Source organism: Cynara cardunculus, assembly GCF_001531365.2.
Source record: "Cynara cardunculus var. scolymus isolate 2C chromosome LG 5, CcrdV1, whole genome shotgun sequence".
In the NCBI taxonomy this organism is placed as follows: domain Eukaryota; kingdom Viridiplantae; phylum Streptophyta; class Magnoliopsida; order Asterales; family Asteraceae; genus Cynara; species Cynara cardunculus.
Genome location: NC_037532.1, coordinates 3,990,257 through 4,003,531, shown reverse-complemented (window position 1 = coordinate 4,003,531; position 13,275 = coordinate 3,990,257). Strand labels below are relative to the sequence as shown.

The 13,275-nt window shown below is 34.8% G+C and overlaps 3 protein-coding genes across 4 annotated transcripts in view; 1 reads left to right on the top strand and 2 right to left on the bottom strand.

The window, feature by feature from the left end:
• Nucleotides 1–2,003, top strand: part of LOC112512502 (CBL-interacting protein kinase 2) — a 4,945-nt gene extending 2,942 nt beyond the window's left edge. Inside the window, exon 3 of one of the 2 annotated variants that reach the window (XM_025118498.1) lies at nt 1,773–2,003. The gene's annotated coding sequence lies outside the window, so the exon portion shown is untranslated. Of the gene's footprint in view, nt 1–1,759 lie in introns of both variants that reach the window. The other variant, XM_025118499.1, reaches the window with a different exon arrangement.
• Nucleotides 2,004–2,589: 586 nt separating this feature from the next.
• Nucleotides 2,590–5,796, bottom strand: LOC112513358 (structure-specific endonuclease subunit SLX1). Its single transcript, XM_025119595.1, has 4 exons — nt 5,555–5,796; nt 4,667–4,805; nt 4,013–4,146; nt 2,590–3,553 (listed from the first exon to the last, which is right to left on the bottom strand). The coding sequence occupies exons 1-4, from the start codon at nt 5,740–5,742 to the stop codon at nt 2,749–2,751; spliced, it is 1,266 nt and encodes a 421-aa protein (XP_024975363.1). The 5' UTR covers nt 5,743–5,796; the 3' UTR covers nt 2,590–2,748.
• A 3,373-nt stretch (nt 5,797–9,169) lies between these two features.
• LOC112512226 lies at nt 9,170–11,054 on the bottom strand. The gene is made up of 3 exons (XM_025118093.1): nt 10,808–11,054; nt 10,589–10,699; nt 9,170–9,513 (listed from the first exon to the last, which is right to left on the bottom strand). The coding sequence occupies exons 1-2, from the start codon at nt 10,976–10,978 to the stop codon at nt 10,601–10,603; spliced, it is 270 nt and encodes an 89-aa protein (XP_024973861.1). The 5' UTR covers nt 10,979–11,054; the 3' UTR covers nt 9,170–9,513; nt 10,589–10,600.
• Between the last annotated feature and the right edge of the window lie 2,221 nt (nt 11,055–13,275).

Genomic DNA, 13,275 nt, shown 5'->3' with positions numbered 1-13,275 from the left:
CCCCTCTTCCCCTCTCTCCCCCCTCTATCGTCCCAATGCAATGGAAAATTTTTATTAGGGGTCTTAAAGGTGCATCTGCTTTAATTTGGTATGTGCTGCCCTAAGTAGAAAAAATGGTTGTGCAACCTATCACCAGTGTCATTATATGTCTTTTATATAGATAATGTCTATATTGCATACATCTTACCTTCCAGACTCTACTTTTGTGTGATAATATAGAGGGGGTTTGTTCAACAATCAAACTTAGTTGAGTGAGTTGGTGTCCTTTTTTGGGTAGGATCAAAAGTTATTGATCTTGCATTTGACAACTCAAAATGTGCTGGATTTCTTGTCTTTCACATCTTGTACTTACTCGTGATTTGGAAAAAAAAAAGTTTCCTACATTTGCTTGGTCATGCATAATGCAGATTCACAGGATCACGTGATGATAACATCAAAAGCATCTATAATCCATTAAGAGTAAATTACGTTTTTTGTCCCTGTGGTTTGCAAAAAATTGTGATTTCTGTCCCTTTGGTTTATATATTGCAATTTTCATCCCTATGATTTATAATTCATTGCTACTTTTGTCCTTATTATTACAGTTTATTGTTGTTTCGGTCTTTGTGGCTTACAATTATTTACTGTTTTAGTCCCTTGTACTTAAAGGTTAGAATTAGTCTGGGGATGAAAATAACAATAAATTGCAAACCATAAGGATGAAAATGACATTTTTTAACCACAGGGATGAAAATGACAATTTTTAAATCACAGGTATGAAAATATAAATTATTAACAAACTAGATAAGGGAAATCGTAAATTTACCCTCACATTAATAAATAAACAAAATCCGAGTTTAATATTTGCATCATAAGTAAAATTGGTGTGCATATACATACATATATATATATATATACATATATATATGCATCCAAATTTTATAAATAACTATAATCTGATCCTTGTGGTTTTTGATTGAGTAAAAGTAAAAAAATTGATAAAAGGACGAAAATGCCCTTAATTTAACGGGATTCTTTAACGGCTATTGAAAGGAGGGACCAAATTGGAATATTTTTTGCAAACCATGATAATCATCTTATAATTTTGAAACTGTAAAGATAAAAAAAAGGTTATTTTTGACGAACCTAAGGACCAAATTTGTAGTTCACTTTCATTGTAATACTCTAGTAGTTTCTAGAGGAAACTACAAATTTGGCCCCTGTCGTTTGTCGGAGGTAACACTTTTCATCCAAAAGATGGACAAAGGAAATGACTCGACCCAACCCTTTTCATTTAGCCATTAAGGCTTTGAATGGATACCCGAATCATTTTATGTTGCCGCCTATACATGTTGTAACCATAGAACTCGAGTTCGCTCTTTATGTCAATGTTTTGATCAGGGTCGTGTAGAAGGGTGTTCCAATGTGATGTATGGATTTTTTGGTCCCCAATTATACATGTAATAGTATTTACCCAATTATATATGTTTTAACTTTTAACCCAATTATACATGTTTTAGGCTAGCTTTTATTCTTTAATTAGGAGATTTTGTTCAAGTTTAAGTGAATTTCATGTTATTGTGATGTATTAAAACATTTTTGTTGTTTTAGTTTGACGGATTTTCATTATAATATATGATATGAACTTATATATATTTTTTTGTTTATTATAATATATTTTTATTACTTGTCCGGTCGATCTATATTGTTGGTACAAATGTAGCATGTTCTCCAAAAAGATTGGAACAAATGTTTTTTTTATCAACTCAGGTTTATTTAGTGCCGTTCTGCAGGGGAATCCATGATCGAACGACATGATCAACATGCCCTGTCGTGCCTCTTGATACTTTTTGATGAAATAGAACAAACTTAGGTGTAAACTTACACGCATCACCGTTAGTTCTCTAACGTGCAACTTCGTTCAATAGCTAACTAGCAGCCAAGTTCCTTCAATTTTCCTAAGTCTAGTCTTTTTCGTTATACATTACAGGCTAATTCTCAGTTGTATTTTCTTTTTGGTAAAGCAAAACCTTAGACAGACTTTTAAAGAAAAATCAAAAACTTGGGGACCATTTACCAAAGGCTTGCGGGTACAAGCGCTTAGTAGGTGTCATTATCTTATTGGTTGAGCAAGGCATGAACCAAGAATCTTATCCAGTACATGAGGGAGAAGACTCCTAGGAGTTGTTTGGTTGGTTTTCCATAACGTCCTGAATGGATAAAAATGTGTGGATTGTTTAGTATGTTTGTATGGATAGGGAATGTTTTTGTTTGAGTGGATTTTTTCATAAATAGAAGGATCATGTTTTTTAATTGGGAGGGGCACGTTTGAGAAAAACTTGGCTTTATGCATAAAGCTCCTCTTATAAGGTTACTGAATAAGCCACTTTTTATATCATTAAGCCACCATCAAAAAGCCATGTATAGCTTAACGAATAAACTTGGCTAGCAGGTAATCAACGCTTACCAATGATTCATTTTGATAGGCCATTAAATGCTAACATGGTATCTCTTGTCAATAAGCATAGGCAAACCAATCACAGACTATTCAACAGGAGCCAAATACTTAAGTGTACAAATACACAAACAAAAACTAAAAAAAAATTCTATGCATATTTGTAATGCAATACATGATCCAAGTGTATTTGCCGTCTCATTATCTGGGGATCCAACTGGATGTTAAAGTAACAACCAAATATAAATCGTTCTCTTTATCTAAATAAACAATAAATTGCATAAAAAACATATGCTTTCATAGGAAAACATTATCTACACATATATGGGTGACTGAGTCAAGTCGATGATCTCAGGACAAATCCTACTTTTCGACTTTGGTCTCAGCACGGGTGATGGAGTGAAAAGATCTATCACCTCAACCTCGCCACTTGAAGCCAAAATCTTGGTTCCGGGTCCATCCACATCAGTAGCCACACGTGAATAACTTCCCGTACCACCATCCATTTTTGTGTTTTCATCTTCCATAGTCACAGGTGGTAGGTCATTTGTTGACCTCTCTTGTGTGTTCCTGAACAACCATCCTGGAGAATCATTACTGCAGGATGGTTGTTCATGATCCTCGATATCTAAAACAAAAACAGGTGGTAGGTCATTTGTGGACCTCTTCGGTGTGTACCTGAACAACCATCCTGGAGAATCGTTACCGTAGGATGATTGTTCATGATCCTCGATATCTAAAACAAAAACACGCGGTAGGTCATTTGTGGACCTCTCCTGTGTGTTCTTGAACGAGCATCCTGGAGAATTGTCACTGCAGGATGGTTGTTCATGATCCTTGATATCTAAAACACAAGTTGCTTCCTCAGAAATGAGAACCGGAATCGTTGCATCTGTAATTGTTGCTTCGGGTCCAACAGCTATGTCGGGTTCTTCGTCATCATCCCAGGAATAGTTTTCGAATCTCAACATATCATCTTCACCTTCCGTATATCCTTCTGTATAGCACGGAAGTTCATCCATGGATCGAACGTGCACCCTCATGTGGCTCGGCAAGCTAGGGCACTCCGCATAATGCTTTGTGTATTTTGTTGAAAAAAAGTTTACAGTCAGGTTCAAGCTGATCAAATCATACAGCAAAGATGTTAGTAACTTTGAATTTGAACCCATAGATAATTTTGCTAATGGCAGAAATGCACAACATCCTGTTCAGTGTAACGAATAATTGTTATTTTTCCCAATCAATGCAACAAAAGTTTCAAAATTTCCTATTGTACACCCATTTTTGACCAGTAACCTGCTAATCTTGTAGCATTTGATTTGATGATGTGGATACCGGTTACGATTTTATACCCATTTTTACTGGTGACCTGCTGATGTGGACTATCAGCGTTGACATTTATGTCATAAGATGTTACAAAAATAGCATGTCACAGTCAAAATGGTACAAAATATAAAATTTTGAAACTTTGTTACATTAATCGAGCAAAGAAAATACTTCGTCATACTAAATAGGAACTTAAACAAACTTCATTGCTTTTTGATGCATTTTAAAAGAGACCAAAACCACTATACATACTTGTTCCAGGCCGGCAGGGTGAGCATTGTGTATGCCAGTTTGATTTTATTTGCAAGTCCGCCCAGCGATCTAAAACCCACTGCCGCTTTTCTAACAGCCAACGATTCTACAGGGTGTTGCCAAGCCCACTCGAACTGCACCAATTGACCCAGATTATAAACAAATGGAACAGCAACAATTCAAAGAAATCCTAAACCTAGACCTTCAGAGGGCAGTAACAAAAACCATCATTGGCCCAGCAGTACCTGGTTACCTGTAGATCCCAACTTTCCTGGAGGTCAAAGATTCAAGCCTTTCTAAAGGTGATGAGTGTGTGTGTGAGTTTTTGCGGTGTAAAAATATTGTATACTTCAGTAGGAAGTATATGCCATTCAAGAACATCAAAGAACAATTATGTCACGACACAAAGAGACTAGATCTTCATGATGAGTGAACAGGGTTTCACCACCGCTATGTTGAAAAGGTCCCTCAGCGAAGTCCCAATGTATTTTTATGCAATTAACTTTAGTTTTTTCTATTTAAACCTGTTATCTACCAAGTTATCAAGTCACTAGATACATTGGAAAGCAGTAACATTTTAGATATTTCACTAAGCAATAGCAGAATCATGTCCTAAAGTGGTGTTATTTTGAGTTGCTAGATGTTTGATGATACCTGAAGGGCAGCAACATTAGTAGGGAAACCATATATGCAGAATACCATTTCCCAAGGGCGTTTTTTCTTGGTCCTCGATGCACCACTGCACAATTCCCCATTATGTTGCCTAATTCTCCGCCGTGGATTCACCGTGAACCTAGAAAATGAGCACCAAAAAATACATTTCAGGCAACCAGTCTAAACTAATCCAAGATAATAGCCTTTTAAGTCATGGAACTTGTAATCGATGGTGTGGTTAGAGTTCAGCTCAGTTTAGTTCAGCTTGGCTTTGGTTCAGTTATACTTGGGCTAGTGTCCATGCTTCCTCGTCATATCAAGTTTGTGTCATGTGAAGAGTTTGGTTGTCGTATTAGTTAGACGTTGATGCTTGGGGTTATTTGTTGCGGTCCAATTTGATCGTTGGTAAAATCAAACCAAACCAGCATAGCGTCTGGAGGGATAGAATATACACAACCTTACCACTATCCCAAGGGAGTATAGAGACTGTTTCCGGCTTCATAGAATTTTTGTAAAAGAAAGATTTGACTGATTTGAAAAGTTAACGAAGTGCTTGGGACATATTAGGTAACGTACAAAGAGTTTTGTAAGGCATGACCAATTAGCTTCAAAAATTCATCAGCATACCAAACCGATCAGGTACTTGAAAAATTCATGACGTAGATAAGATGATTATTAAGAGCTGTGATTAGAAATTGAATGGAAACAGAAGACTAAAAAACGATTCTAATTTATCGATCTTTTAGAGCATATATAAACTCCACATATTAGATAGTGTGTGGATTGCTAATTATCGTGGAATCATAGATCTAATGGCGATTGAGAATCGTAATTCATGATAATTACGAAAACAAAACCCTACAGATTGAAAGGAATGAAGAAAATTACCCGATGTAGGTGTGTCCTTTGAATCTAGGGCAGAGTGACGTCAACAAATAACAAGCGAAGAATCCTGATTTCTCGCCGTCTTCTGAATCCTGTGATCTTCCATTTCTGTCTTCATCTTCTCCTCCTCCCCCATTAGAATTAGTTAGGGTTTCTGTGACCTCCGATCGACGCCCCTTTCGTTTCCCCATCCTCTCTCGCTCTCTCCTTCACCCACCCTCACCCTCGTAAGAAAATCCGACCGTTGCGGTTTTTGAGTTTTGACTTTTGACCAATATTTATCTTACCGGTCCAGTATCGGCTCGCAATATCACAACGGGTTTCTCGAACCCGGTTCTTTATAGCCTTGAATTTGAATGCTTTTACGGCCCATTATAAATGGTTTGGCCCATCTAAGGGTTGACGACCCACACCCACCATCCTTCCGATTAGGCCCATAATTAATAGATATGCTTAAAACTTGAAGATTTTCAACCATTTTAAACAAATCGAATAAAAAGAAGAAAAAATAATAAATAAAAAAAGGTAAATTGCATTATGTGGGTTTTTGATTACTCATATGTCGCCATTGCTTGTTGCCGCTTCTGAACTGTCTATGTCGTCAATCTACTCAGATAAATACGTAATTTCTGACAAACCATTGCAGAAAACGAAATGACCAAGGGATAAACCATCACTAAACTTGTCGCATGAATCTCATTCAACCAAATCCCAGAAAATTACACTCTAAAAATGTATTCCAGAAAAAAGAAATAAGGGGTGTCCTTTATACGTTACTCTCATCTTTCTGTCGACAAATCTTTCTGAATTCTTCGTTCTGCGGAACTTCAAATCTCAATCCAAATCTTCTGACACCGACAAAGATTCTATCTCCTCCAAATCATCACCGGATCCTTCCTCCACCTATGTTGGGTTGTCATCCTCCAGGGGTTTTTTATGTATTATATTTCTAGGGTCTTTGTTTTTGTTTTGTAGGATATTAACAGAAGGATTACAATACACACAAATGTGTATTGTTTATATGTTAATTGCAGGTTTATGGTGCTTTTGTCAATGGACTTTGGACTTGCGTTGACATGACGAGTGGACATTATCTATGGAGAAACCTAGTTTCTGCTTCAAAACAATCTGAACAATCTTCTGGTTCTGTGAGTTTCCTTTCTCTTTGGTTATTAATTAATCAATTAGTTCGTTGTTACATCTATTTAGTTAGAATCATCGTTGAGGGGGGGGGGGGTTCCTTTGTTAAAATATTCTCCTTCTGTGAGTCATCACGGTGAAGTACAAAGTAAACATTCAAGAACTGTTAATACATGAACAGTGTCTATGCCATGTCATTTTAAGGACCGAGAACCTTACTTAGTAAGCACTTACCCACTTTATGTTAGTAAACAGGAAAAAAGATGAAATAATATTCTTTTTCAGTAAAAAAAACTAAGTCTAAAGTTTGAGTTAGATCTTGCATACAAAGAGTTCCTAACCATTTTGGCCATCCTTGTCGATCCTTTTTCTTTTCGTTTTCTATTATTATAAGTTTAAACCGACCCACATTCAAATAAAAACACTGAAAATTAGACATTTAAAAATAGCAAACCCATAAGTGAAGTTAAAGATCGTGCGATAACTTAAATCTATCCTACCAAGATATAAGCATAAACGGTAAAAATAGTAAACAATACGAATGTAACAACTATTCTATTTTGTAGAAATGGAAAATAAACATCACATTCAACAAAAAAACGTATGAATGTTACCAAAATGTCACGATGTTGATATACATCAGTGTATTGTTAACGGGGAAGCTAATTACACCCCTATCGATTGTTATTGGCATCCCTAACTCTACTTTAATTGTTGTTGTTTTTTTTTTTTTTTGTGTTTTGTTGTTTTTATCTTTTGTTTTATTTTAAGGAAATTTTAATTAATATAAGTTATTGATTTTCTATTCTTTTATTGTTTTATTTCATTATATTTTAATTAATATGAATTATTAATAAATGCATATTTTCTTTTTATCTGTTTTTTTGTTTTTCGATTCTTTTTCTTATACAACAATATAGTGGAATATATATATATATATATATATAAATCAAGAAAGAAGAATAAAAAAAAATGATATAAAAAAAGAAAAAAAGAAAGAGGGGCATTAATGGCAAGGCAAAAAAATGATCAAAATATCTTTTGATTATCTCACTTCTACAACATGTAACAACAATACAAGTAGTTTTTGTAGGTTAAAATAATTTAAGTAACCAAATTTTTAAAAAGTTTAATTATTTAATCAATAAAAAAATGCAACGACTTAATCATTCAACATAAAAAAAAGTTCAACGACTTGTTCAATAAAAAAAATTCAAGAACTTAATATTTCAAAATGGAACAAACTCTTTGGTTTTCTGAACTTTTCTCTTATTTAAATTCAATACAAATGGTTTCTATAAATATCTCATTCATTAAAATAAATAATTAATCATAAATAAATATATATATATATATGTATATATATATATATGTGTGTGTGTGTGTTTATGCATGTATGTATAATAAAAATGAAGATAATAAAATCAATATATAAATAATATAAATAAAAAATATTATAGTCCGAGAAGTGCATTGTTGGAACTGGATTGGAAGGCCAAGTGGCTCTAGATTCAGGGTCTTGGACCATCGCACGGGAAACTATAACCGAAATCCTTATGCTCGTCTCGTGGTGACTTCTCAGTTAGGAATTATCATTGCCCCTTATAATATTGTGTAAAATATAAAAAAAAAACACACATATATATAGAGAGAGAGAATGATAATTATACAATATAATTTTATTAATATATGTATATAAAATAATAATGATAATTAAATATAATATATTATTTAATTGATTTGATATTTTTTAAGCATTCAACACCTCCATTAAAGGGTGCTATTAGCACTCCTCATTGATGTGTATGATGTTGACATGTATGATGAGTAAATGAGTAGAGACATAACAAAGATCAACAATTTTACTCCTATTCGTGTAGAAATTCCACAATTGCAGTCCTAGTTAAACCGGCGAGACTCAGCACCCGTTTGGGAAACGTCCAATACCAAAGTCGCTGAATGGGTAAGTCACCAATCCCTAAAATGGATTGTAAGTGAGGGACGCTTACCGGGTAAAAGAAACTTACAGACAATCCATTTTTATGGCCAAAAATGCTACACGATAAGGTAAATGAGGGTGACGACTTTTGTCGTAAGCGCTTACTCAGTAAGGGTTTGATAAACGCCCCTTAGCTTATCGTGTGAGCGTAGCAAAGATAAAAAAATTATCTAATAAGGGGCATAGTATGGAGCGAGAATCTTACTTAGTAAATAAAATACGCTTACCAACAATCCATTTTGATGACCAATAATATTACCCCACAAGGTACGTAGAGGAACCCTATAAGTGTTTGATAAACGAACGTTAGTGTTTAGTGTAATTGGTTCAAATAAACCAAATCCATAATTGGTTCAAATAAACCAAATCCACCTATATCGACTCGATACCGTTATTACTACGTCATTTAATACAAAATGGGTATTAACTTTCCCGATCTTGACAATACAAGTTGCAACGAGGCTCTTACTCATAAAATTGCAACACATACAAAGCATGAACTTGAACTCCAGAGCAAGGTATCAATTATACATAGTCGTAAGTTTCGATTATTTAACAGAAAACTCGCCAAGAATTCACGTAAAACGGTAGAATTTACAAATATTAAAATGTGAAATCCAAGCATCTAAAGGCAGTTTCTTAACATTTTACAGCTTTGAAACGCTACAGAAAGAAAACAAGACTCTGATTATTATACCCTGGATATGTTGATCGTATATTCCTCTGGAAATACAACAAAGGATGATCAAAACGGATGTTCGTATCCACTCGAGTTCCACCCTATACAAAGAAAAGGAAACCCACATCCACATGAGCGTAAAACCTGCAAATTTGAAATATTCTGATGATAAAATTAACGGTTCCAAAAGAAAGACGGAGCGATACGCAAGTTGCTAAATGTTTGACATTTCACCTAACTCAAAATATTCAATGCATGATGGTTTAAAAGTACTACATCTATCCAAAAATTAACATCTGAATTACCACAACATTCTTTAAGGCATCCATCAATTAACAGTGAACCATTATCATTATACGGTCATACCTCAACAGAAGATCACATAACACCAATTCCCAGATCAAGAAAGAGAAGGATGAGTCGATAATAGCATGCCAAAGATCCAAAAGATGGAAGTTCGTTCAAATGTGAAAATCAAAAATGGGTCTCGTTGATTGATGCATTCTTGCAAAGAATGCAGGCTGATGTCTAGAACTTCAATACCCGAAAGCTATATTTCAACTAATTGTGCACAATATGACTGCTACAATCATCATAAGCCTTTCTATGTTAGCGGGTTCAATTGGGTGATTAATTAGTCGACCAATCTATGTTCATATACCACACTCGCCTCACACAGATTACAGGATTAAATGCTCCAACTTACCTAATATTTCAAAGAATTTGATTTTTTGTAGAATTGACAACTAAAGCAAGGAAACAAAATCATCATAGGAAACTATAGAAGTTACGAAGATCCAACAACACCATGTTCGTGACAACTTTATAACCAGGGGCACAAGGAGTCAAGGATCCTCTCCCATGTCCACTCCAATAACAACTGCAGATTAGAACAAATGCACTACAATAGGCCTCAGTTTCTCATAAAGGATCTCTATTCAAGATTCTAGTAGTACCAGAAATCACAACTAATAGTTAGTTGTACCGTCCATGCATTTAAAGTTCTTGAATGCTTATATTGTACTTCACCGCATGACTCTTTTCCTACTAAATCAGAAACTAGTAATCACTAGAAGGAATCAATTTTGACGAAAGAGCGATAACTACCATCGATTTATGAAAACGAACTTTCCCCCCAATTCAACAATGACTCCAATTAGATACATAAAAAAAAGCAAATTAATCGATTAATTAATCACCAAAGAGAAACAAAACTCACAGAACCAGAAGATTAATCCGATTGTTTTGCAGAAACTAGGTTTCTCCATAGATAACGTCCACTCGCCATGTCAACACAAGTCCAAAATCCATTCACAAAAGCACCATAAACCTGCAATTAACATATAAACAACACACATTTGGGCATATTCGTAATCCTTCCGCTAATATCCTACAAACCAGAAACGAATACCCTAGAAACATTAACAAACAAAAAAACCTTAGAGGATGACCACCCGACGCAGGAAGAGGAGGAATCCGGTGACGATTTGGAGGCGGTAGAATCTTCGTCGGTGTCGGAAAAATTGGATTGAGATTTGAAGTTCCGGAGAACGAAGAATCCGGCAAGAGTCGCCGACAGAAAGATGAGAATAATGCGTAAAGGACACATTCTATTTCTCTCTCTAGAAGACGTAGTTTTTAGAGAGAGAAAGTGATTTTCAGGAATTCTTGGTTGAATGAGATTCAGGCCACAGGTTGATCCCTTCGTCATTTCCTTTTTTCAATTTTCTTCACTTTGGAGTAAACTACACATCTGGTCCCTATGGTTTGTCAGAAATTACATATTCATCCCGATTGTTCGTTTTTTATACTTGCAATGACTCTGGTTTGCAAATCCTTACGGATTTGGGGTAATTTGGGATTGCTTATAAAAAACAACTTATTGATTTATTCCAGTGTGACATCGGTAATAAGCACTTTTGAGTGTTTGGATAAACGGCTTATACCGGTGCCAAACCGGTAATAAGAAGTTTTTGAAGAAGTTAAATCATTCTAACTTATAATAAGTTGATAAAGACTTTTGCAAAAAAGCATAAGTTGTTTCAAATAAGCAAATCCCAAACACCCCTTAATTACTTGTTTTTAGATCTTTGCCTTTTGTTTTATTTGTTTTCAGATATTTTATAAATATTTGTTTAAAAAATTATTTATGGTGAGAAGCGTGAGAAGAAATCTCCACCCTTGGATTAATCCTAATTGAATGTCAACACTAATGACTTCAACGAGATGCACTAGATCAATTCTCTTCTAAAACGCAATTCATGGATGGGTATGGGATTAAAAGTGATCAAAAGTTCACATCTATTCTTACATTTCTCACCATAACTTATCTTCTCACACAATCTTTCGTCTAATACTAATTGGTGTAAGTAATTAAGTATATGCTTATAGGTGTTTGTCTTAATGTTATAAACAAGTTTATAGAGTTAGGGTTTCATGTTAAAATTATATATGTTTACCAACTATTTTGTTAACGTTATATCGGACCTTTGCTAGAGTGATGATGGAATAAGGAAACATCTTATGCGGCATGAAGTTAGCATTTGGTTTACCTGGAACAACTGAGAGTCGTTTCTTTGCAAGAAGCTTACGAAGTTAGATTTGAGCAGTTGGATCGGTGATTTTGTTTTGTATGCTCTTTCAATTTGTGTTGTAGAAAATAAGCACTTGCCAATGTTACGAGTGAAGATGGATTTGAGTAATCAGACACCAAATTTTCTGGATCCCCCACTGGTTGGTTTCATTTAGGTTCCAATTAAATCAAGTAGAAGCAAGGGTCTTAAAAAGCGTAGTAATTCCATACTTTGGAAAAGAAAAAAAAAAAGTAAGCAATTTGCTAGCAAAGCGCAAACAAACATTAAGATCCAAGATAACAAATTGGCGAAGATCATTTGTTCGTATGATGGAATACCGAAGGTTTAGATTAGAAAGCTTAAAACAAGCTTGATGTACATTCAAGAAACAAGTACAATACCATATACCTAATTATCCCAACAGGGTAACCATACAATTAAAAGGGTTCTGTCTGATTGATTTGAGTTTGGGCTCGAAAGGTCAAAAATGTCTGGAAGTTTCAAGTTCAAATCCAAGGAGAAATAAAAATCCCCTTGTGGTCACGGAGGTTAAAATGCGGTGATTTCAAGCTACCTGCAAAGCAGGTGGTCGCTCTGTGATTAGTCGATTCCCATTAAGAGGTCTAAAAGGTTTTCCTTTACCATTCTTAGAAAAAGAATCTATATTAAATCATAAGTTATGTAAAATCATGCAAAGTTAAAAAAAATCTGCGTAAATCAAGAGATTAACGTCAGCTAAGGGTTGATAGTTGATATTCGAAGGAAAATGGGAGGCTTTCGTTGTTTAAAAGTTTAGGGTTGAAACCCTAAACCCGCATTCAACCCTAAACCTGCATTCTAAAATATATAATTTTTTTAAAAACTATCAAGTATTGATTATAAAAATATAACATGTTAGGTGGACTTGTACAAAAATGACTTTTTGCATCGGCTCATTGTGTCCATTTATATTATCTAGCTAGTTTAGTTTCGCCTATTCTTTCGAGAATGATTGTCCTGGTATGCAATTCTAACAAATCAGACATATCTGGTCTATTTGGGTCATCATGTATGTGAACGACTGTACTTGAAGAGCAACAACGGTGGAACTTCAGAAACGAAGTTCGGTTTTGAGTTCCAAATTCAACGAAACACTACCCTTTATCAACATTTTGAACCCCAAATTCAACAAAAACCGTTCCAAGCCCTAAAAACTCCAACTGGTGTAGATGATAGGGGATAAAACCGGAGGAATCAACACGAAATCAAACCTAATTGACAAAGAAGAACAACAAGAAATACAAGTAAAGAAGAAGAAGCAACGGTCCAACATGGTTCGTGCTAGTGGTGTCAT